We start from the raw sequence: 27,077 nt of genomic DNA on the forward strand, positions 1-27,077 counted from the left end.
ATCTAGCAGCTCTAGCTTAGGCTTTGTCACTATATAGCCCGATGATAATGCGGGTGGATGTGCCAAGTGGGTTGGGTGCGGGGCCCATCCAACACCCTTACTACTAGAAGTGTGTCGGTCGGTCCGGACCAAAGAAGCCGACCGGACCGACCGTTTTGGTCCGGACCGAAGTTGGTCCGGTCCGGTCCCGGTTTAGGGGTTTCCCACCCCGGACCGGACCGAATTAAAAAAATATATTATTTATATAATAATTGTATAATTTATTATATAATTTTCATCTAACTTATCACCATTAAAAATATAAACTTTTAAATATGTTATTAACAAATTAATATTCTATCAATTAACTATTTATCAAAAAAAGAAAATCTATCAATTAACTAATGTATAATATCAATTAACTAATTATATAGTAATTATATAAGTTAATAATGTAATTTTCATCTAATTTATTATCATTCACTATATAAAATATTTTTTATTTAGTTACATAATCTACATTAATAATTCACTTAATTTTAATTTAGTATTTTAAATAAATTATTATTATTATTTTATTTAAAAACAAAAGAATAAAAAAATAATTGAGCCGGACCAACCGGACCAATAGGTACAGGTCCGGTCCCTAGGGATGTTCGGTCCGGGGAAAATGATGGGTCCATCACCCCCCGACCGGCTGGAATTGCACCCCTACAGTTACTACCAACAACAAGCTCTCTCCTTGAGAATTTGCAACACTGTTTCAAACGGGAAAAGATGTGAGTTACGTTTTTAACTTGTGGAGGCGGTGATAAATGGCATCATAGGTGAGGAGCATTGCAAGAATTTGGGGTTTCCTAACTTTCCTGTTTTCCCCGGAGTCTTTTCTTTTAGGTTTGGATCCTCACCACTACTGGACTGTTTTGTTGGTTTACAGAGCCTCTCTCTCTCTCTCTCTCTCTCTCTCTCCCCCTCTCATATTCAGAGAAGAGTTTTCGTGGATAAGAAAGGTATAAAGCCAATCAAAATGCTCATGAACGTGTAAAATTTTATGGCAGCTAATACACACCATCAGTTTAGACAGACATTAAGCGGGGCATCCTTTGATTTGGAAAGGAGTCCCTACTGTGCAGCTCAAGAATTGTGTTGAAAATTTTAATTGGATTGACCAAATAAACCAAACAAACAAACAAATAAAAACAAATACATTCATCGTAACATCCTGCACGATCTGTGAACTTCTATTTTTCCAAGAACCTAAATGGAAAGGCCAACATCAAACCAACATTCAAGTTTTGTTTGCATGAATGTCTTTTTTATGTGCATTCCCTACAAAGAGTGGTGGTGATTCAGCTTCAACTTCATGTCAACATGGTTCTACATCCACCCATACAATTCGAAAGTAAAGATTTCAAAACTAATTCCCTATACTGCCTCCCAAAACAGACGTGCTATTGGGTGAGGGCATAAGCCCAGATAGAGCAGTACAGCAATAAAGCATTTCCTACAAGTTTTCTGCCTTCATCCGCTTGTAACCATTTCCGATTGTGATGGTTTCTAGTAATAGCCAACACTTTTCAATTCCGACAGTGAAGGTTTCTGTGCATCGCCACCATTACCTACGAATACAATGCGACCTGCAAAATCCACAAAATAAGCATCCATCATATATAATGGAGAAACTTCTTTTTTGTTTTTTCATCTTTTGGCAGAAGTTTCCACCATCTAGATTTGTATCAATGTTTGGTGAAAATGCAAAAGCTGGTAGGCAATGGTGGTCTCTAGGAAGTCAAATCCAGGCAAAACTGTCCACGATGACTTCTGCATGGGTGAGCACTAGGATATTGCTGCATTGCATGCTTTTCAGCATGTCAATCATATTTGTGCATGAAATCGAAAAGAATATGTTCTAGGGAATGTTAATTGCTGGTGAGCAGAATTGAAATTTATCATTTTCACTCGCATCCAAGCTAGTTACACACCTCAGAAAATATTTTCTTTTTTAGACAAGTACACATCAGGAGATCAAAGGGTGTGTTTGGATGCTGAGGTGATCTCAGATGATCTGAGTTTATCTATGAATAGTAGTGTTTTGTGAGTCCCATTGAGATGTGTTTGAATGTAAATAGGTTGAGATATGTGTTTGAATGTATGAAGTAGGTTGAGATGGGTTTAACCTTTTTATGAGAAGTTGAAAAAGTAGAGGGCCCCATCAATGATTGGTTTGAGATGGGTTGAGATCACTTTACCTAAGTATAGCAAGTTTTCAAAACCTCTATAAAGGACAAAGGAGCATTTACCACTTCGAAGAGTTAAAGCAAATAATACTAATGTAGAAGTGTATTTGAGGTTAGTCATGATCCAAATAAAACTAGTGCCACTCTCATGGGCCTCGATATCTCTCCAAGGGACCAAAAGGCTTAACACTTTGAGATAGCTCACTGACTTTTGACGATCAAAAACCAGAGAATTGGGTTTGTGGAGATGGGGGGCATGTCCTCTACAATAAAAAATATGCATTCGATTGATCTTGCACTAAGCACAATTGTCTTTAAACCAAAATTACTATATAATATGAAACAAAATATATATTATGCATCTCATGTCAGGCTGCATAATGTACTCTGTATCCTTGAGCGGATTCAATAAAGTGAATAAAGTAATGTATATACCATTTCGACGAATGGCAATCTCTCTTATACGTCGAACAAAACCTGTTGTCGGATCAGTGAAGATTTTGGTCTCCAGATTCCCCTCCAAATACAGAATCGTACTGCAATAAATAAAATATCAATATTACTACAATCGGAAATAGAAATGATTTTAAATAAAGTCATGGGTAAACAAAAGTACAAGATTAGGGGCAGCAGGTCATGCATAAGACCATGATAAAAGATACCCCAAAACAAGCAGATTATGAATAGTTTTGAACAAAGTCAATTTAATTAGACACCATCACGAAAACTATAACGAGCAAATCAAGCAAAGTGTTACCAACATACTTTGGTTAAGTGCTCCACACACAGTGATCCAAAACAAGAAGCAAAACTGCCTTGCATCAATGGAGGTAAAGTACAAGAGGCCTTAGAAGCAGAAAAAAATATTGGACAGGCAACAGTAGTAGATTGCCTATCAGCTCTGGAAAACCTCAAGTCATCAACCAAAGGAGGACAACCAAGACCTAGTTGGTTAAGTAAAGGGGTAGGCCAGTGAATATTTGGTTTAACAAACTATTATTTTTGGCAAATTCAGCAATTATGGTTTTGTGAGTTAGCAGTAAAATTTTTTGAATTTATCGATGTGGCAGTAAAGAGGTAATTAATTGTATGAACAGAAACATCAAGATTCTGTTGCTAAATCTTTTCCGTCTACAATGGTGGGTCAGAATCCAAAATTATAGACTTCTGTGAAGGTTGAACCCTTTAAGTAAAATTACTACACTTGAAATCCATAGACAGAGCTAAAAAACACTCAAATATCCTTCTTTCCAACCACTCAAACTCAATTCTCCTTCAAGACCAACCCAAAATTCAAGCTGCTCCTGAATAATGAAAATGCCTTAACATAATATGTGGAATGCAAACACGTAATTTCCTCAGCATCGCCTAACTACCACTAATTTTTTGTCTGGTTAGGACAAAATGTGCAATTTAAAAAGTCAGAAGGCAATTCAAAGATGTTATGCAAATGATGCCATATCAACCACCATAAATGGCCCAATCTTTAATACAAAGCAATCTCCAAGAATGACTCTGTCTTGAAAAATCCTTTATTGGCCATAACTTATTTAATCTTTTATTAAAAATGCAAAGGGCTATTACACTTTTGGTTCCAATGCATTATTGACCATAAGTTTTAGTAAAGATGAAAGGGTTGCGGCATACTATCAAGTTCGTTACATGCTTTTATTTATAATTTCGAATGCCTCCAACACTAGAGAGATTACATTTAAATTTCCGAATTCCAATGTTTCATACTTTAATCCCACTAATATAATAGAAAATAAAATTAGCTAGTCAGCACGCTGGTATAGGAAATCATATTATGAGCCACTACAAGCACCAAATGTACGAAGCCTTCCTACCATAAGAACCATCATGTAGAACAAAGAGATTGCTTGAAAACTTGTGTGTACAGCATATGTGTACAGCATAAACTAATAATTAAGAAAAAATGGGTAGACCAAAAAGCTCACCCAGGCACAACATGCTTCATGACAACTCCGCCCAACTTCTCAGGATAAACTGAAACCCGATGCCACTGAACTGCGCACCGATTGGCGTACTCCCTGGGATCCTCATTATCCAATGGCCTCCGATTGTTGCGAATCCCACCCGTCCCCACCGATAACAGCGTCACCGTCGTCCCACTTCTCAGCTTTTTCTGGAACGGACTCTGACCCACTTGCCCCACCACTATCGCCTACAGAAATCCCCCAAACACAATCAATACCAATCCCATCAATTAAACAAATACCAAAAATTTACAGCGAAGGAGGGGGGGAAGGAGGAAAAATTTTGTGAAACGGCGTTAGCGAATGTACCTTATAGATGCCGACGTCGAGGCCATTCTCAAGGGGTCGGTCATAGACCATGCGTTGTTGTGGGTCAGATTCTTGGGATGGGGAAGATTGCTGCGGTAATGGAGGGACTGAGTCTGTTTCCGACTCGGAGGCGGCTTCGTCGGAGGATAGGTGACCGGTTCCGGTAGTGCACATGGACTTAGCGGAGAGGTAATGGGAAGAAGGCCTAGAGTTTGAGAGCAGAGAGCGCCATAACCTTCGTGACAGCGTACCCATGGAGTTCGCCATTTCTTTCTGAAAAACTTTTGAGCTTAAACCCTAGTGGCAGTTGGGCTTTAGCAACTTTGAGCCTATGGACAATGCCTTTTTTCGCAAAAATAACAAAAAAATAAAATAAATTGTAGGAAAATTCTCTTACAATGACAAACGTGATCAAAGTGTACCCAAATTTTTTTTTTTTTCCTTTTATTTCGTTTTTTGGATTTTATATAAATAAGAAAAATAATGGAAACAATTTCTCTACTTTTCGATCACTTTTAACATATTAGAGTATTGGTATTGACTTCATCAAAAGTTTAATTAAATATAAATTTTTACATATATATCATTAAAAGCGTCTGTATTGGAGTAGCTACAACTCCTCAACTCAAGATTTGAGCTACAGTGAATCTAATTCATTGTTTAAATTTGAAGCGATACTATTCACAGGCTAAATGAATTTTTTATTCCAAAATGCGGAAGAACAACTTCTTGCTACTGACTTTTTTGTCTGGTCATTGAAATCTTGATGCGTCGCTTTAAGAAGAGGAAGCTGCAATTCGTAACTTGCAGACATTGTTTGGTAGTAGAATTGTTGACTACATGATTGTAGTCTTCACTGGGGGATGAGCTTGCAGATAATTAAAAATGATTAATTAACATATTATTAGTGTAATTATAAAATATGAAAAAAAAAAAATTAAAAATATTATTATTAAAAAAATAATATTATAATATTATTTTTATGAATTCAATGACTAATCTAATGTAGGGTTATTTATGGTTCGGAAGGTTTTGGACTTATGAAAAATATATATTTTTCATCAAAGTTTAGAGATAACTTTGATGAGGCCAAGACCAATGCTTATTAACATTTACCTGTATTCTAATACTCTATTCATAAATATTTCTTTCTATACTAAAAAAATTCCCAAAGATCCAAACATCTCTTTGAAGTCTTCTTATCTATGATAACATGAGGAGATTCCAAGTTATCATTTTTATCATGTCCAAAGAGGTCTTATAAAAGTTAATTATCATGCAAACGTGGCTTGATGTGGAACGTTATATTATAAAATTATTTTTATTGTAAAATACATCTAATATATCATATAAAGACATTTCAATTTGTGAATTTACTTTCATGAACATATCACTTTTGTTTTTATTAAGAGAAATGATTTAACCACAAACAGATTCTACAAAAGTAAACCCACAAATTAATGTTGTTTGATGTGGTACGTTAAATTGTAAAATCACTTTTATTATAAAGTAGATCTAACATATCATACGAAATCACATCAATTTATAAGTTTCCTTTTATAGAATCTATTTATAACTACAATAGTTATATTTTATTAATTGAATTATAGATCTATTGGGCTTTGTATTTGAATGGTTAGGAATGGTATCCACAAAGCTCAAAGGAGAAATTGTGCGCCAAAGCACAAAGTCAAGTAGCACACATCAATCTCATATTGCAACTTCCTCGTTCGAGTTGAAATGGTATTTTTTTTTTTTTTTTTTATGAAGGATGTGACTGTAGTCTCTAGTTAATTTTTCTTTTTATTAACGAAATCAAAATAATCTTTGGATTAATTAGAACATCTACTCAATTGACTACAGTCCATTACCATACTATATGCATGGCAAATACTTGGCCCCTCAGCTCCTCCAAGCCAAAATAAGAGGCACTCATAACTTAAGATAATTAGGGAATATCATGAGACCATTATCCTTCAAGAGATTACCAAGATTTCCTACAATTTGGATTTAAATACTTTCTACAATTCAGAGAGATATATATATACATAGTAAGTGAATTCAACCTCTTCACACAAAAATAACACACCACTATACAAATTGCTTACTTGAACAACAGCTTTTAAATACACATGCACGGAAAGCTAATAACCAATACTCTCTGCCAAAATAAGTACGCCACAAAGTCTACATGAGTATATCCCGAAGGTGGCCAAATTGCCTCCTCTATCTACCAGACGAAATTGTAGACTTGCTCTTACTGTGCGCCAATGCTAAAATCAGAATCTTGCTCCACTCCAATAGTATGATCTAGAGCGCCACCTGCGCTCCTTTTGTGAACCTCTCCCAGCAACTCTACCTTCTTGCCATAACCCTGCTCTACTCTCCTGTAGAAACAACAACTCAAAAGCTGTGGAAGGAGAAAGGTTCACCCAATAGCAGACTGTGTTGACCACTTCACCCAATCTTTAGACAAGTTGGCATTTCAAGAAGCATACTATGGGCTCTCATACAAGAGTTCGATTTATTCTGTTCTGCTACCTCATTTTTGTGGAGTGGACCCAACTATACTGTATCTAAAATCTCTCTACCTTCTTACCATACAGATTCTCAAAGCCTTCACAAGTGTTTGAACTCATCAAACACGTCACTCATTACTTAAGAAAAATAAGTCCAGTCTTTTCTCAAAATAGTCACCAAACAACATGAGTAAGAATGGGGCATCACCTTGCACAAAATGTACCCCAAAGATCAGAACAATTAAACTGCAATAAACTTGATTCTGCACTGCTTCACAAAGATAAAAAAAAAAAAAAATAAGCTTCCATATCTTCTAATTACACAAAAACAAAAAGTTGCATACTCAAATGACCATGCTCTTTCACCCATATGTGCTTATCAAATGTACCATAAACGAGTAATACCTTAATTTGGAACGTCGGAAGATAACCTTGCAACTGCACCAATCACAATCTCACCAAATAGAAAATAAAGACTATCAATCTTATTTCCTTTCAATACAACCGATAAGCCTTTATAGACTAGAATGACTTCACATTCAGTTGTGTACTGATAACCAAAGGAGTCAAGAGTGTCCAAAGATATAATATTTTTCTTTCAAGATGGAATATGTCGAACGTTAGACAAAGTTCTAACGGTTCCATTATGCATATTAATCTTGATTAAACTAATCTCAATAATCTCACAAGTCATATTATTCTCAACCAAAACAAAATCACCGTTGATTGATTCGTAGGTAGTGAACCAATCTCTCCTGAGACACATATAAAACATACAAGTTGAGTATATGGTCCATTTGTCGCCAAAACGACCGCTAGAGCCGTTGAGTGCTAGGATAACATCAGAGTTGTTAGTATTTTCAATAACACTAACAATATTAAAGGAACTTGTACCTTCCTCCTTGTTCTTAAATCTCGGACACTCATTCCTGTAATGACTAAATTTGTGACAATAATAACATTTAATGCTTTTTTTGTTAAATCTATAGCTGCCACTGGATTACTCCCACCATGATCTCAACCTTTTCCACCAGATCTACTACCAGAAAAACATTTCACAAATAAGTTATCTACTTGATTATCCATGCCTTGTACACCTAGTTTTGTTCTCAATTCCTTAGAATTCAAAGCAGATTTTACATCTGCCAAAGAGATGGACATCGGGTTCACAAAGTTATGAAACAACATAGGCAACGAACACAACAAAATTAAAGCTTGATATTCCTCATCAAGTTTAATACCAATGTTCCTTAGATCCATAATGATTTTATTAAATTCATCTATATGTTTGGACATATGAGTACCTTCCTTCATTGAAAGAGTGTACAATTGTTGCTTCAAATAAAAATGGTTGGTAAGTGACTTCTTCAAATACAAACTCTCCAATTTCCTCCAAAGACTCGTGATGGTTTCTTCATCAGCAACTTCATGCAAAACTCCATCAGAAAGAGATAACAAAATCGAACTATGCGCTTTCTCTTCCTCTTCCTTTGCTGATGTAGAAGGTTCATGCGACACTTTCTCCTCCAAGACTTTCGCCAACCCTTATTGTTGTAACAAGACCCTTATCTTGATGCGCCACAAGCTGAAACCGTTTTGACCATCGAACTTCTCTACATCAAATTTCACCGAAGCCATCTCTCAAGAACAAAGATCTTCCACTTTGAAATAGATTAGCAGAAGCAAATAACAAGATTCAACAATCATGCAAAGAATATCAAAATTTAAGTGGTTCGACTTGAACAATAGCTTATGTCCACTGGCGGAGTCGATCTCAAGGAACTCACTATCACAAAGATGGAGTACAAGAGAGCAATCACAAATCACTCATCAATCCCAAAAGCCTCAATACACCCAATGAGCTCTTAAATCTCACAAAATGAGATCTCTCTCTTTCTGGCTGCTACTCGCACTTTTTCTCTTTACGAAAATATGAGACTTTCAAAAAGGCGCAAGAACTAGGTTTTCTAATCATTCACTCAAGCGGAATATCGAGTGGATGTCTAGCAAACAATCTATCTAAAGTTTGTTCAAGAGAATTGTCGAGTGAACAATCTGTCTGAAGTTTGCTCGAGCCACAGTTTAGCCAGAGTCGAGCCACAATCAAGCCACAGTCAAGCTAAATCTTTGGAATGATGTTTTTAGTAGAAAATCAAGTCACCATTCCAACATTATAGGTAAAAAAAATGATTATTTTTTATAAAAATTATAAAGCTCGGATACCAAAAAAGATCTTTAGTGAATTAACTTAACCATTAAAGTTTCCCTCTGCCACATAATGGCCAACCCCGATCAGTTACATTTTTCTTATTTCTTGCCAATTTGACTAAAATTGGAATGAACAATTACTATTCAAGATATTTGGGAATTGACTGTTGATCAAAACTCATTTTCACTTTTCATTTTTCATTCGTGAACAATAAATGAACAATGACAAATAGGTGTCTATCCGTTTGCTAGCCCATGAAGTTGTGTCCATATCCCAATTATTTTCCTTTTTTTCTTTTTCTTTTTTTTTATCAAATTGATATTGCCAAAACAAAGAAATAATCATGAAGCATGGACATATATATTCATTCATTTCCAACAATGAATGAATATGTTGGAGATGAGTGTAACCTTATGTGTTCCAAAACACAGATAATGCAGATGCTATAAATGCCAATAGGTTCCACTTGTTCATAATTTCTAACTACTTTCACTTGTTTTGTTTGTTAATTTACCATTGGATATAATTTTAAAAAAACCTGGAAGTTGCAGTGACTAAATATTCCACAGCCACAATGTTGTCCAAAATCACCAAATACATGTCTTTTGCTCAGGTGATTGTCTGAGCCTTTTGGTACTGGCTGCTTCCTAGCATGGACCACATGCTTGATTCCCCATATTCGACAATTAATAGAATTTTGTTTCGGTAAACACCAAAGCAACCACACCCACATACAACGATATCGAGACAGACAGTGAAAAATGTGAGAATACATGAATCAAACACACACATGACACATAGTATTTAACATGATTCGGCAATGTGCCTATGTCCACAAAAATGCATGAAATTTTATTCTAGAAGAGATTACAATCACACAATGAGTTACAAGAGCACTACTCTACTCAAATAATCTTAACTCTCTATTTCTCTAAAGCTATTTCTCTCTCCCACAATATGCTCTCACGCGTCTTCCCTCTCTCTCTCTGTTCAATCTGACACTCACTGATCAATTGAAATTATCAAGAGAACAAAACATTATATATTTATAGAGAAATAGTGCTGGAAACCCTAATACGGCAAAATTGGGTTCTTCGCTTGAGTGGTTGTCGAGTGTAAAGTTTTGAAAATCATTCTGTTTCATCTGGAGAAGTCGAAATTTGTCATTTTTGAACAATAATCGGAACTTTGTAGCTGTATATTTCGTACCAGGTTCAATTCTGGTAGCTTCAGCTCGTTTCTGTCCCTTTCGACCTAAATGACTATTTCAATCCGAAATTGAACATACATGGTTTTTTTGTAATTATGTTGAATCCTATGGAATATTCATAATTTACCTACTTTTTCTTATTTCCCTATTTCTTTTATGATTCTCCCATTTCTCTTTATGAATTCGTCTCAGTCTCAGCAAGTGAAAAACCCTTCATCGATCTCCACAGTCCACACTCTAACGATGCCACCTCCACAACGTCGCAGCTCCATCGTGTTGCTAGTTACACTGTTGTGAATCGTGAGTCTTGGCCTACAGCGACGACGTCATCCCGTCATGAATTGTGGATTCGTGAGTCTTGGCCTCTACAACGTCGCAACTCCTGTCACTTCATCATCTGCGCGACAACGCCATTCAACTGCTACAGCTTGTGTCTTGGCCTCTACCAGTTTGTCTTTCCTTTACCGTAGCTTGTAAATCCCCTTTAACATCATTGCGGGTATTAGATTATTAGTTGTAGATCTACACCCTTTTGGCTTTGTGTATTGAGAAGTTGAGATTGATGTGCATATATATAATAGATCTGCTTTTGATTAAATCATAAGATAAGAATTTCTCCCACAATTATATATAATATTTTTACAAAATATTCTCTGAAATTGCAATATATATAATTTTATAATATATGTTGTTGTATGCTCAATCAGACATGGTCTTTGAAGATTTTACAATATATGGAAATAATGGGAGCTAACGGGACATGCGCATTTGATTATATCCAAAGAATAACGCAGTAGCTGTAGTATAGCTTTGGAGTGTCGATTTCATAGAGAGACAAATTAAAAAAAATAGTAGAAAGAACAAAGAACTAAAAAAAATATTAAATGATTAATGGAGGACAAAGATTAATTTTAAATATGAATTAAAGTGAATCAAAGTGACTAACGAAAAAAATACTCAAGTTTGACAAACAGTAAAATGTCGGGAATCTCTTGCACAAAAATCTGGTATTTTAATTATTCTTAATTCATTGAATAACTCAATTGGGAACTCAATTCTCAAAATTTCCAATCGGAAGGTATAGATTTATAAACCAAGATTAATCCAAATGTAACCCGATGAAAAATCATTCACCACTTTTAAAATACGAAAATTATTATCACTATTGAGAAAATCCAACGACGACAATATACTCAGGAAGCGATATTACAGTAAAGAATTAAATCAATATAGATAAATAATTGATCCAAACATAATCAAAGAGCTAATCCATTCAATAGAAAAAGTATGACTGAATCTATAAACAGAATAAATTCTATGATTATTCAGAGAACAAAACATCAACAATGAATTGAGAATGATAAAACAAAAGAGATTTAGTAATTGAAAGTCAAATACATAAATAAAAAATAAATTAAAAAATACCATCTAATGTGCAAGTTCATCTCTAGCCCTACTTGAGAATTTAGTTACCCATAAATATAATGGATAACAAAAATCTCAAGAGAAAAATAGAGCAAACGATGGTCATGAAAATTAATTTCAGATCTTCCTCCTTCAAACTGAGTCATCTCCCCTCTTATGAACTCTCCAATTTTGGACTAATGATATGTTTAAATAGGGTAGAAAAAAAATCCTAATGTCTTCATATTCCCGCACACAAAATCGTCTAAATTTTAATACTTAACTTGGAAACCACGTATGCGCTTTAAGAGTTTGAATTTTGAAATTCTTATAAGAAATAACTTTGTAGCCCTTTAAGATAGCTTTCCAACGCATTAAGAATCGCATCAATCCAATATTTGAGCGGAAAGTTATGATTAAAATACTAAAGTGTGTCCATTCTGTCTCCTAGCGCATTTTGGACTCTGATTCGAATTACTCTCAAACCCTATCATTATCCTTATTTGAAGAGTCCTACATTCGTTGAAAGTTCTTAGGTTATTCTAATGTCTTGTCCACTTGAAAATCCTTTGAATTTGAATGAGTTTGGACTTTTTTTATAGACTCTGAAATTAAACATAAAAATCTGCTCAGTAGTATCCCAAATTAAATAGAAACTTAATTTAAGAATACACATTAATTTCAATAATTTTTGTTAATATTTTAACATTTTAGTCTAATAATAGGGTATTTAGAGTGCACTTTCGTACACTCATCACAACCCCCAACTTGCTTATTCCTAATCTTTAGCAATTTCTATGCTAAAGAGATGAAAGATATGAGAATCACTAAAATAGGCCACCAATTCACATTTTCCAGATTCTTATATCAAAAATAAACTAAAGAATCCAATAACCCATTAAGATCAATCAACTTATAGCAATTCACAGAATGTGTGTGTTCTCCAAGCTATAACCATCTTACCACTAACCCATCAAGACAACCAAGTGAACTTTCTGTCTGCATATTTTCTACTCACAAATCAGGCTGTAGATACAACCCAACAAATTTATTTTTTTATATTGATTTTTAAAACAAATGGTTCTTTATAGTGAAATAAAGTGACATGATAACTATGAACTATTGAGTGAAACTAAGTTCATGTTGTAGCTTGAGGAATTTTATATATCATTTTATCACACTTGACCTTTACGCTTGTAGATTCTTAAACATGAGCTCCATTTATTATTTATTTTAATCGGTGGGTTGTGATATTTTTATCTTAATTTCTATTTCTAATTTAGAAGATAAATTTTAAAATTTAGATTTTATAAATCAAATCTTATTATTAAAATAATATAAATGATTTGTTATGCACACAGATTTGAAAATAGAATAAACTCTATTTTTGAACGTATATAAAAAATAAAATAAAATATGTACAGTACTTCTTGTACATCGCCATGATCACCTAGATGGAAAAAGGGCAATAATTGACGCTAATTATCTTATCACACCATATGCATGGAATGGAGGATGTGCAAAAACTAAGAGCAAGATAAATTAAGTCGATCACACTCGTCAAAGAAAATCTAGTGTGGATTTTCCTAGCAATTGGGTTAAATCTCCAGCAATGTTTTCAAAATTATCAAGCTAGCTATTCATTCAAACGCTGAACAAAACCCACTAATCCGTCTCATCTCATATAATCATTACAATTTTTTCAAACTCTCACACAAAATATAATAAATAATTCAACTTTTTTAAATTTTAAAATAAAAATAATATTATAACAATATTTTATTCAACTTTTAACAAAACATCTCATCTCATCTCATCTGAACTACGTAACCAAACGAGGCAGAGTTTCTAACCTAATGAGAAGAGCAATTTTGTTTAAACACATGTTAAGAAACTCTCTTTGTTCGTAGAGAATAGATATGGTCTACTTGTGTTGGGTTCACAAGAATTATTAGGGTACAACAGTTATATATAATATACTCACCGAGAAAGTGGGCAATTATAAGTCTTCTCAACTTTTTGTATTTTATTGGATGGTCCAATTTAGACAAAATAAAAAATATTGGTGTTACAATATTTAATATTGCTTGTCTAAAGCTCTCGAGTAGTATAAATTTTATATGAACATTTGTCCTGTTATTTTTTATGTCCAACATAGATTATCAAATTTGAAAGGATGATAAAAAAAAAAGGAAATATTATTTATATTTATAATTTTTACTCACATAATAATACGTGCTAACGTGATAATTATTTATATGTTGAAAATTATATAATTTAAAATTCAAAATTTAAATTAAAAAAAAATTATAAGTAGATGTAGCATTATTAAAAAAAAATCTCAATACGATACGATAGTGATGGCGTAACCATCGTATCAATTATCATCATCTATGATGTCAAAATGATTGCAAAAAGAAACTAATTATAAACTAAAAGGAAACTAATTATAAACTATTTCGTATATTTTGGTCATTTGCTTCTCTGTTTGATTAATGCTCCTAATTTGCCTCCTATTTTAATACAAGTACTGATTAGCGTGCAAGGAAAGTGTGATTGCGAGTCATCTGTTCTCTTGGAGCTTTCAGTTCCGGATGTTAGTCCACTAATTCACACGCAAAGGAATTTTGATTTAATGCAAAATTACAGAAAAAAGAAAATTATAATAGTTTAACTACAATTAGGAACAGCTATATTAGTTTTTTGAAAAAAAAAAGAAGAAGTAATTTTAATCTTATTATTCCTCAATTTGAAATAAGATCGGTTAAATATAAAAATTTTAATTCGATGTAGGGAATGTCCAAAATAATATGAAGCCTAAGGTTCGGTTTGGATTAATCTCAACTCATCATTATAATTTTTATAAATTTTCACACAAAATAAAATAAAGAATGCAACTTTTTCAAATCTCAAAACAATAATGATATTAAAAAATAATATTCTAATAATATTTTAAAACTTGACATTTTTACTTATAATATAATAAATATAAATTCTTATATTAAATAAAATGAGGCTTCATTTAGGATTTTAAATAAAGTTTTTTTAAATTCTATATTTAATATAATAATTTTAAATGAGGCATGATTTTAAATTTTTTCTTTTGCCTCAATTTAGCAAAGCTTAAAAAATGTTATTAAAAAATATAAGTTATTTATTATATTAAGTGTTACTACTAGGTCCTTGCACAAATTATTTAGGGTGCCTTGCAAAAGGTTGGGCTTAAGGGTTTTACCTTTGGGCTGGCCCTAATTCGAGCAATTTCATTTTTCATCGTATTCATCTTAAATTTATTTTTAATCAATATCTAGCATTAATCTTTACAGTTCTTCTACGTATAGTCAGGAGCATAACTGCAGGGGAGTCGTCCTGCCATGTCAGCCTGTCAGTTAAAAACAAAACAAAAACAGATGAAAATATAAAGGCCAGAGTTGCATTCAGAGCTCTTCTTCTTCGAATGGAGGGGTCTCTCATCTCCATTTTGTATTTTTTCCTTGTTATTTTCACTTAACAAAAAAGGACAAATATTTCTAAGAAAGCTTACATACTAAATTATATATTTTCCACAAGTTACGTAATTGATGCATTTTCCAAAACATATTCGTGTCATTTCAATAATTTTCAAATTACTTTAAGACATATCTGATGACTTATGAGTAATGTTAAATATAATCATGTGTTATGCAAAAGTCGTACACTCCTTTTAAAAAAGAGTTATATTCACCATTAAAAAATTAGTTTTTTCATGTAGATGCTTGAATACTCTATGATTGTAAATATTATTTCTCTTTTATTTCCTCACCATTAGGTTGTTTTCTTTTGCAATACCCACATTGGTGATGTATTTAGTACGATCTCTACTATTAGGGATATAATGGACCAAGGCCAGTCCACTAGGAAAGGATTACCAAAATGGACCAAACCCAGCTAGTATGCTTTATGCCAAACCTAAAGCTATGCGTCTCTCTCTCTCCTTTACATCTCATTTATTGTTTAATTTCGTGGAGGGCACCATATGGATGTTCAAGCCACTGTTGTGGGCCGGTCTATCGTATCGTCGTGCTCCAGCCGATAGAAAAATGCATCAGCATCGCCTTTAATTTTAATTTATGTGAGTCTCATATTTTATTCATTTTTTTTAAAATGATTATACGAAGACTTTACAATTCACGATTGTAAATATTTTTTTCTTTTTTTTATTATGCGAAAGAGAGGATTCATTTGCACTCATATATATACCTAATACTTTTTTTACCTTTTTTTATGAGCTCATTTTATTTTGATTTTTACGAGCACGCAATAAGGATTCCAAATACTTGGAAGACTTTGGGACAAGTTGTCAAAAAACAACTGTTCTTACTCAAACTAAGCTGTCTAGATTTGAGTATACGCACCCAAAGTTTATAAGTTTTTTCTTCAACAATCTTGCACCACAATTAATATTAACCTACCCAATTTTTAATGATCCTAATTTGGCAGAGAGAGAGAGAGAGAGAGAGTTTTTACTCCAAACAATCAATCATCGTTGAATATTGACAGAGCCCATCATATGTGAATAAACTCTCGAGAGAATTATGACTTACAAAGTAAGATGGAGCTTGAGAGAATCAGCATAGAATCCTAGAGAGAGAGAGAGAGAGAGAATGGATGTGAGGAAAATAGTGGTACTAGTGGAAGAAGAGGAGGCAGCAAGAACAGCCCTCAAGTGGGCTCTACAAAACCTCATTCGCTGCGGCGATTTAATCACTCTTCTCCACATCTTCCCCTCTTCCTCTTCTTCTTCTTCTTCTTCCTCCTCCTCTACATCCAAAACCAAGACCAAATCTCGTCTCCTCCGCTTAAAAGGCTTCCAACTCGCCCTCTCTTTCAAAGACATCATCTGCAACAACTTCCCCAACGTAACCACCTTTTTCCTTAGTTATGGATCATGATGTTCATATTCATGAATTGTTAATCACATATATCTATATATATATTGATCATTGATCATTCGTCAATCGTAGGTTGTTTCACAGACAAATATTGAGATTGTTGTGACGGAAGGTGACCAAGAGGGTGCGAAGATTTCAGCCATGGTTAGAGAGATCGGAGCTTCGGCGCTTGTGGTCGGACTCCATGACCAAAGCTTTCTTTACAAGTAAGTTTTCATGTCGAATTCATTGTTAGAGATATTGGAATAATAATTGTACTGTTCATGATTCCGAAGACATATATTAATTAAATTATTTGATGATCACCTGCATATAGCAATATTCCTGGAAAAAAAATGAGCTTTTTAGAATTGAAAAGGCGGGCTTTCCGGGAAAGTTCTGCAGGAAATGGTCAACTTTGAGATGGGGTTGTTTAATTAGGTAGTTTCTCACACAAAATTGTTTACCATTTTGTAATGCGTCACTTTCGGGACAGTTCACCTTTCCAAGACTTATCGCCACTGCCCATATCATATTGGTACGTATCCACTTGTATTGGTTCGTTTTGTGTGAGCAGCTTCCCATTGAATAATGTTATTCTTCCTTCTAAATCTTATCATTTATAATCATAAATTAATTCGACAAATTTTAACCCGTTTCATATTTCTACCACTTAAGCAGTAAGATACTTAAAAATATATATATTATATTGGCAACAAACATAAGCGGGGGTTGTTAACGACGTGTTTCGCATAACGAGTATTGGCTTAATTACCTGCACTACAAAGAAGATGAGGGACTTGGGGTTGAAGAGTCACCTCCGATACCTAAGTTAGATTCTTGTTCCTTGGAAAGAATTCTAGTAAGCAAGAGAGCATAAAAATCCTGAATTCTAACATGATGTTTTACTTTTATACTACTTGTTGAGAGGTCATACTGCATTAAAAACGAAAAAAACGACAGCGTGGTGTCCCATATGGGATACTAGGGCCTTAGACACGAGATAAAAAGGAAGGCTAGTAGTACCCTGTGTGCGAAACACGTCTTTAACAATGATACTTACAAAATCTAAAATAAAAATGACCAAGTAATATGGCTCAAAAATAATGAAAAATTATATATTTCTCACCTCTTTTTATCATTTTGGATGAACTGAGGATCAGAATTATAACATGCCCAAGCTCTTTGAATAATTAGACAGCATAAATGCAGATATAATTAAGCTCAAACAAATTGTGGTATAGGTTGGCAATGTCGGAAGGCAATAATACTGGAAGTAGGTTGGATTGCAGAGTGCTTGCCATCAAACAACCAACAGCTAATTCAACAGTACCGACGTTAAGGACGAAGAGGAGTAGTGCAGTACTAAAACTAGACAGTTTAAATAATATGGACTTTTCGCAGATAGAGATTGCCAGCTTACAGTAAGAATTATTATATATTATTCCTCTAGAACCCTAATTTCTCATGTTTACCAATGAGATTGTAGCACTTTTGTTTGTTTGTTTCTAATTTGGCCTACTGATGAGAAAAATGTACTATCACAAGTATTAAAATTAGCTTTGATTTAATGATTTGTAGATCATTCATGAGGGTGTTTATGAACAATATCCAACAAGTTTCATGTGTTCTTTAAACATCTATATTTGTATATGGGAATGGGGCACATTTCAATTTTTTTTCAACAAATCATAGCTCATGACTTGTGTTTCCTTTTGTTGTAGCTAACATGTTTTTCAATTGTAAAAGATCAAACAAAGTTAATGACTTCCTACCGACCAAGTTTTACATTTAACTCGAAGAGTCATGTAATACTAGATATAGTCATATATAGGGTGTGCAAGTCCTATATACTTCTTTTAAAAAAATGAGCTCCACCATTATAAAGTATGTTTTTACGGGTTGGTTATCCAAATTTGCCTATTTTTTCAATAAGAGTGCGCTAAGCTTGCACATCATAGGATTGCACAAATCATTTTCCTAACCCAAATTATCCAAACATATGCCTATATGTTTTGGAAAAAGATTCTTTCAACTTCATGCCTGAAATTTAAGGGTCTCAAATAAGAAAAAAAAAAATAGATATATAAAGTGAATGCACAAAAATCATTGCTATTTGTATAAATTTTTTAGGTAGAATTAAATGCACAATAAATACTTGAGGGGTATATATTACTCCTCATGATCATGTTTTAAATTAAATGCCACAATTAGTTGGAAATATTAGAATATCATTGATGCATTAAATTTCAACCATGCATTTACTTTGGAGAAACAAAAGGTTATAAATATTTTAATTAAAATATTGTACAAATAAATTAACATGTCGGATTTAGTGTTTGAAAATGTTTAATTTGATGTAATTAATTAACTGGTCCAAGCTGTTTGTAAATGGAGTGCAGTACTGTCCCAGATATTTCTCCACCAAAAATTCCATACAGAATTTGCCCAAACCCTTCAGCGATTATTTGGAGGTCGAGGAGATCATCAAGATCATAATGTTTCTGGAAGTACTGGATCGAGCTGGCTCAATGTAAATTATCTCAAAACGATATATATATATATATATATATATATATATATATATATATTTAGTTCAGTTGATTCAGCCCCATTTCCCCCATATATTAAAGGAAATTCTTTGAGCATAAGAGTTTTTGTCTGCATGCATTTCTTACAAAACATGACAAACTACAAATGAAAAGTGGAAGTGTACATCATGTAGTTGTTTTTTTATGCTTTGCATTTTCTCATTTATAAGAAGCTGATCATATTTTCTTTCTCCGTTTTCAAATTAAAATGAAAATAGGGTTTTATTTTTATAGGCCCCGTTTGGATGGTGAAAGTGTTAATTCATCTCTCATCTCATTTCAACCCATCTCATTATTATAAATTTTCTAAATTTTCACAAAAAATATAATAAACAATTCAACTTTTTCAAATCTCAAAACAATAATAATATTAAAAAATAATATTTTAACAATATTTTATTCAATTTTTAACTTTCATCTAAAACCATCTCATCTCATCATCTCACTATCCAAACGGAGTCATAATGTTTGCCCTCCCTTTGAGGTTGTTCAGCTATCATTATCCTACTAATTTTATGTTGATGCAACATTATCGATGATTCCATTGATTTTGGAAACTTTCACTCCTCTTTATTGATCTTATTCATCTTGTGAGCATGCTTGGATCCTCGAAGGCATTCGCTCAAGCATTTATATTGACGTAGCATTATCGATCAGCTATTGAATTTGTTAATTTAAAAATTAAAAATTGATTCAATGTTTAATGAGGTTAATGGGTAATTTTATATTAACGATAAAAATAAGATAAGAGTACAGTATATAGCTTGATTGTGTTAATATTTACTTAAAATACTAATTGGTAGGATATCATTTTTAATCAATATATAATAAAATAATCAGAATATAATATAAACCAAATCTCACCAAACGCAATAAAAATGAAACCAAATTAATCCCAACCCAAATCTATAACTTTTTTTTATATAAGTATCATAATGAGCTTTGTTAATATAATCAGGAAACAAAGGGAAGAATACATGAGTGACCTTAACTTCATCCTCCTCACTTTTTAAAGCATACCTAGCCAACACATGTGCTGCCATTTTAACTTTTCTTCTAACATGCACTGCAGACCAATGATCAAAACGAAATAATACAGACTTGGCATCCCATAATGGAACCCCAGAGCTATGGGATTGTGATGTTTGAAGATTGATGATGTGGATAACTTGCAATGGATCCCCTTCTAAAATAATACTTCTCAAACCTATGTCTCTGGACTCTAGCTAGGATAATCGCCTGCAATGCTCCTTGAGCCTCTGCTGTGCTGTGAAAGAGTTAGTTGCCATACACCTCTTCATGCTATTGGAAGCCACCACCTTTCCTTCAAATTCCCTTATGACAATTCCTATGCCAACCCTACCAGCCTCATGTCTGACTGCTGCATCCCAATTCACCTTAAAAGAGCCCAACGGAGGAGGTTCCTAATTGGTGTAGTTACTGCCTGAGTCACTTGTGGTAGCAACTTTTGATGCTTGGCCTTCCTGATACTCTGAAAGTATCTGCCTTGCCTGCTGCAATAACACATTTGGATGTGTAAAATTATCTTGGAAAATGGAGTTCCTCCTCTGCCAAATCTTCTTAGCCATCATAATAAACTCCTCCAAAGATTCCTGCTCCAACAAGTCTATCATATCTGTTTTCAAGCTTATAAATCAAAATGCAGACAGAGAACATTTCTGCATTTGCTTGGAAGAAATACTCCAGACATCCTTAGCTGCAGGACACTCCCAACTTGCATGAGTAATTGTTTCTGCTGCTCTCAAACAAATGGGTCAAGCTGAAGACTCAACTACATTCTTCTTTAACAGGTTGGCCTTTGTAGGTAAAGACTCTAAGCAAGCTCTCCATGTAAATACCTTTGCTGCATTAGGAACATTCAGCTTCCATATCTTCAACCAAACAGCTTTATGAGAATTAGAACTTGATCCTTGTCCTCTCACCCTTTCTAGCATCTCCTTGTGCATGTGGTATGCACTCTTGACTGAGAACATACCATTTTTAGAGCCTCTCCAAATGATCCTATCTGGACAGTTATAAGCACTAATAGATATTTTCTTAAGACCAAAACCAAATCCAAAACCCAAATATTATGTATATAATCTTCAAAGAATAAAATTTGAGTTTTTGTTATTCAATTTAATATTTGAGATTATTTTCTTTCTTTCTCATCTCTTCAAGGGCAAGATTGGAATAAGAAATTGAATTTTTCTCAAACTTCAATCATTATCATACAAGGTCATAAAATCATCCAGATACTAGGCCCCGTTTGGATGCAAGAAGCGTTCTATCTAATCTCATCATTATAACTTTTCCAAATTTTCAAAATATAATAAATAATTTAATTTTTTTAAATTTCAAAACAATAATAATATTAAAAAATAATATTCTAATAATATTTTATTCAACTTTCAACTTTCATCTCAACTCACTATCTAAGCCGCACCTAAAACGTATCAATCTCCACATGTTATCTTAATATACAATCTTTTTTTTTATATGGGAAATTACATTTTACACCCTTGAATTCTAAACTTTTTTTCAAGTTGCATGATCTTAAACTACCAAAATCAATTAATAATTAGCACCATAAATTAAGAATTTGACATCTACACCACTAGTAAAGATTAATTGACTATTAAAGTCGATGTGAAATAGCAAATGCAGCATAGTTTTAACGGTCATATTTCAATCAATATTGGGTAGTTTAGGTTGCAACTAATTGCCAACTTCTAGAATAAGGAGCAAAAGTTGTTATAATAGATTATAACACTTCACATAAGATTAGAGTGGATACTATAATTCACACTAACTTTTAGGGTGTACATTGCATAAAATATAACAATTTGAAAAGATTAACATATCCTAATTAAACTTATTATATACTTTTTGAGTTATGTTTTTTTTTTTTTTAATGAATAGGTGAGGTCAGACCTCTTATTATTAAGCAAACCTCACTAAGGTGGAGGAACAACCACATTTACAACTTCCAACACAAATAACAAATACACAATGCCGAATATAAGGAATACACCATTTATCCATACGGACTAAACCCCAAAGCCGATCTTGCATTACCTCTTGTTGAAAATCTGTTATTCTACCTTTAGTCCCCTCTTTTGCCAAGAAGTTCGTTACTATATTTGCTTCTCTAAAAATATGCCGAAAATGAACGTTAAGAGTACTTACAAGCTCCTTTACTTCCACCCAAAAATCCCATAAAAACCAATACTTACAAACTCCCGAAGCTAACTACCCAATCACCACACTTGAATTGGATTCCACCAAAAAATCTCTCAAACCCAACGAACGACACAAACGAAGTCCATCAAGTAGAGCTCTACATTCCGCAATTGTATTTGTTGCTTGGCCATAAGAATGTACAAACCCAGCTATAACTCTTCTTTGTGCATCACGAATAATAACCCCTCCCCCACCCGACACTCCCGGATTTCTACAAGATCCCTCATCCACATTTGATTTAAGCCTCCCCACTATTGGCGGCGTCCACACAACTAGGCTAGGCAACTTCTCACATACTGGAACACTCGGACAATTAAGCTCTTGCATCACTAATGGATCGGCATAGTTTTAAATTTCCGCAGCTGACTTGTGATGTCCCTAAGAGAAACTTTAACAGCCCAATAACATTCCCCACCTCAAAAGTGCTATTTTCCATTTGAGCTGAGCATCTTGCCCTCCACAGTGCCCGCGAAATAATCATTAGAAGTACTCCACAAATCCATCCTACCTGGGTAGCACCCATTGCACGTTGCTACCAGAAGGACAACATTCATTCCCAATTCCGAATCTGAGGCAACTGAATTCGACAGGCAACTGCAAAAAAATTCCATATTTTTCTAACTCCGTCTCCCTCACAAAGAACATGATTCAAAGTCTCAACTTTCCGATTCACACAGCAACTACACTTTGACATCAATGGGATTCCGAGTTGCCGAATAATATCATCAATAGGTATTGCTTTCCGTTTAGCTCTCCAGCACATGAATGCCATCTTTTTCGGAACCAAATCTTGCCATAACCATTTTCTCCAGGTACAATTTGGGACATGTTGTCTAGTCATCTCCCAGGCTGATTTTGTTGTAAACTCTCCATTAACCGAATGCTTCCATACACATAAATCATCCCCTTGCCGCAACCGAATACCTTATTTTCTAATGTGGTCAACCACTTCTTCAGGAACGAGCTCCCTCAATAACTCATATTTTGGTCCAGTATCATCAATCACCTCACTAACCTTTAAATCAACCTCCCCAACCACTGGACTTCCCATTGACAAATGTCCATCTCCCATCTAGTTATCAAACCAGAAACTCACATTACCATGCCGAACAAGCCATCGAGAATTACATACAATAGTCGGCAAAAGTCGCATGAGACCCCTACAAAACCGAGAACCTTGCCCCAAAGAAGCAACCGATAACAAATACGAATTACCCACATATTTAGAGATAAAGGAATTGGCCAACAACGTATCTCTTTTTATTAATTTCCATGCGAACTTCATGAGCACAGAATTTTGAACCTCAGTGAGATCCCGAATTCCAAGTCCACCTTCATCCACAAGTAAACATTTTTTCAATGATATCCATTTCCTTTTCTTGTTCTTCATACTAGATCCCCATAAAAAATTAGAGAAAATCCCTTTAAGCACAAAAAGCAATCCCTTTGGCAAGTTCAAGACTGAAAGCATATGAATCGGCAAACTATTCAATACATGCTTAATGAGAATAATCTTACCTCCAAAAGATAGAAGTTTACTTTTCCATCCTGCTAATTTTTTTTTTAACTTTTGCCAACAATAAATCAAACATCCGAACTTTCATTCTCCCCACGTATAACGGTATCCCCAAATATGTGCAAGGCCATATCCCTTCCTCAAAACCAAAAATTCTCTTCAAACCAATCTTTCTTTCATATGAGATAGTAGACGGAAAAAAACAAAGAATACTTATTAGGACTAATCAACTGCCCATACATTACCTCATATCGGCCTAACACCTCCATAAGCTGCCGCATCGATATCTTCTTGCCATTAGCAAATATCAAAAGATCATCTACATACATCAAGTGTGTAATCAAGGTCCCCCCCACTTGAATTAAAAGGCTTGATACGTCGCAACTGAAATTTCCGATTTAGTATCCGCGACAACACTTCTTGGGATAAAATAAATAAATAAGGCGATAGAGGATCACCTTGGCGAAGTCCTCGAGAAGCCTTAAAAAAATCCCCTAGAACATCCATTCAACATAACCAAATAAGAAGGAGAAGATATAGCATTAAAAACAAGATCTTTCCATTTTTCCAAGAACCCCAACCTCCGTAAAACCTCCAAAAGAAAATGCCAATTTACCCGGTCATAAGCCGTTGCCATGTCAATTTTTACCATTACATTTCTTCCACTTGCCTTCTGATTAATGCCAGAAACCAGTTCCTGCACCAAAGACATATTCTCAAAAATACTCCTACCCCAAATGAATGCAGCCTACTCATTCGAAATAATTCGATCCAAAATCGGCGCCAAACGACAAACCATAATCTTCGACATAATTTTATAAACAATTGAACAAAAGCTAATAGGTCGAAACTGTCCAAATCCCAATGGCTCATCCACCTTAGGAATTAGAACTAAATTTGTAGCACAAAAAAAAGTTGTTAATGGCTTCCCCTCAAAAAATTCCTTGGCCATTTCTACAAGGTCATCTTTAACAATATCCCATGCTATTATAAAGAAACTAGTAGTAAACCCATCCGAACCTAGACTACTATTCGAAGGAATAGACCAAAGGGCTGATTTCACCTCTTCTATAGACAGTATTGCGCAAAGGCCCTCATTTTCCTGTATTGACACCAACAACAACAATAACTCCATAGACGAAGCCTCATATTCAATACTGGACTTCGTTAACAAATCTTGATAAAAATGCACCGCAGCATCGTGAACCTCCTCCGAGGAACTCAGCACAGTTCCATCTTTAAGCACCATCCGTTCTACCTTTTTTATTTTATTTTTCTTTACTTTCATCATCGCATGAAAAAAAAGCAGTGTCGGAATCCCATTCAGCTAGCCATTTTACACGAGACTTCTGACAAGCCAATACTTCCTCACGATGCATCCACTTCAAATGATTTTGCGTACATAATAATAATTTACTTTCCACTTGTGATGAATAATTGACGCTAATCGCTTGTTCCAAACAAAGGATACCATCTTCCAACTTTTTTAACTCTATTTCCACTCTTTTGAAATGCTCAACATTCCATTCCCGCAATGCTCCTTTCAAGAGTTTTAATTTCTGACTAATACGCAGCATAGCACAGCCCTCTACTCTACCATTCCACACCTGCTATATCAACGGAAGAAAACCTTCATGAGATCCCCACATACTTTGGAATCGAAAAGGCCTAACCACCGAGCCCCTCTCCTTGATTAAAGAAACCATCATCGGACAATAATCTGAAGATGTTATATGAAGATAATCTACATGCACATCGCCAAATAAACTCAGAAAATTCGTGTTAACCAACACTCTATCCAGCCTTGCCCAAATTCGTCTTACTCCTAGTCTTCCATTAAACCAAGATAAACGTCGTCCCTCGCAAGGGAGGTCAATCAAACCACATTCATGAATACAATCATTGAATTCAGCTTTTGCCTCGGACGTCTGCAAAATACCACTAACCTTCTCATTATCATACCGAATAATATTAAAATCCACCACAATGAACCACGAAAAACCACCAGGATCTAGTAATTTTAAACAATCCCAAAGCTCCACTATTTTTCCACGGAAACAACTTGCATAAACAAAAGTCACTAGAACTTGGCTATTTCCATGAAAAAGCACCCACTCACCGCTTGATCCGACATTGAGATCATCTCAAAATCAAAATCAACGTTCCAAAAACTCCATATTTTTCCCCCAACTCAGCATTATTAAAATAATTCGGCAACTTCATCCATCTTGCCCAAAGGCTACATATATTAGCATTAAGAAAAGGCTTTACAAGAGCCACCACAGACTGGCAGCTTTTATTCAGAATACGTCGAAGTCTATATTTTGACAAAATAATTCCCCTAATATTCCACGTAAATATGTTCATCATAAATTAAATGATTTTTTGGAATGAGTACGTCGCTCCAGAACCACAATAGATTTTTCTTTCCTTACCCCCTTCAATTTTTTTAGAGGTACGTTCATACCAGGATCCGAATCAAAACACTTTGCAGCTAATTCATTCAATTCTTCCTCAAGCTCCACATCTAAAGCTGCTCGACAAGCCAGAAATTCATCACCGAATTCTTCTATACCCATCGCTTCCTGTTCTGCTAAACCCTCAAATTCAAATTCCAGAGCTTTGTCAATTAGCCTTAACAAACTCTTCGGTGATTTCCTTATCAGTTCCTCCTTGTTCACGTCATCAATACCCTTCTCAAATATTTCAAACCAACTCTCCCTCCCGTTTTGATTACCGAACAACTCCATCTGATTCCCTCTTTCCGCATTGTCGCACTGAATAGCACCCTGACTTCCTATGCACTAGGCCCAACCGTCATACATTCAACCTAACAATGATCATGCACCTCCCCATTCGGTGCCACAAAAAGCACCCATTTCACCCCCTCCCATCTCCTTTTTGTGACTTCGAATGATCTCTGGAATTTTCTCCCTTCTCGAGTTAGAAAGAA

General features: G+C 34.5%; 3 protein-coding genes across 3 annotated transcripts; 1 reads left to right on the plus strand and 2 right to left on the minus strand.

The window, feature by feature from the left end:
• Positions 1–1,187: 1,187 nt before the first annotated feature.
• Positions 1,188–4,849, minus strand: LOC121243564 (single-stranded DNA-binding protein, mitochondrial). Its single transcript, XM_041141692.1, has 4 exons — positions 4,523–4,849; positions 4,175–4,401; positions 2,652–2,752; positions 1,188–1,616 (listed from the first exon to the last, which is right to left on the minus strand). Exons 1-4 carry the CDS (start codon positions 4,787–4,789, stop codon positions 1,537–1,539), a joined length of 675 nt encoding a protein of 224 aa, XP_040997626.1. The 5' UTR covers positions 4,790–4,849; the 3' UTR covers positions 1,188–1,536.
• Positions 4,850–16,353: 11,504 nt separating this feature from the next.
• Positions 16,354–19,319, plus strand: LOC121242120. Its single transcript, XM_041140029.1, has 4 exons — positions 16,354–16,762; positions 16,868–17,001; positions 18,019–18,198; positions 19,177–19,319. The coding sequence occupies exons 1-4, from the start codon at positions 16,508–16,510 to the stop codon at positions 19,271–19,273; spliced, it is 666 nt and encodes a 221-aa protein (XP_040995963.1). The 5' UTR covers positions 16,354–16,507; the 3' UTR covers positions 19,274–19,319.
• A 4,214-nt stretch (positions 19,320–23,533) lies between these two features.
• On the minus strand, positions 23,534–25,373 carry LOC121242351. Its single transcript, XM_041140226.1, has 4 exons — positions 24,921–25,373; positions 24,741–24,821; positions 24,583–24,618; positions 23,534–23,680 (listed from the first exon to the last, which is right to left on the minus strand). The coding sequence occupies exons 1-4, from the start codon at positions 25,371–25,373 to the stop codon at positions 23,534–23,536; spliced, it is 717 nt and encodes a 238-aa protein (XP_040996160.1).
• Between the last annotated feature and the right edge of the window lie 1,704 nt (positions 25,374–27,077).

This window comes from Juglans microcarpa x Juglans regia, chromosome 8D (assembly GCF_004785595.1).
Source record: "Juglans microcarpa x Juglans regia isolate MS1-56 chromosome 8D, Jm3101_v1.0, whole genome shotgun sequence".
Lineage (NCBI taxonomy): Eukaryota > Viridiplantae > Streptophyta > Magnoliopsida > Fagales > Juglandaceae > Juglans > Juglans microcarpa x Juglans regia.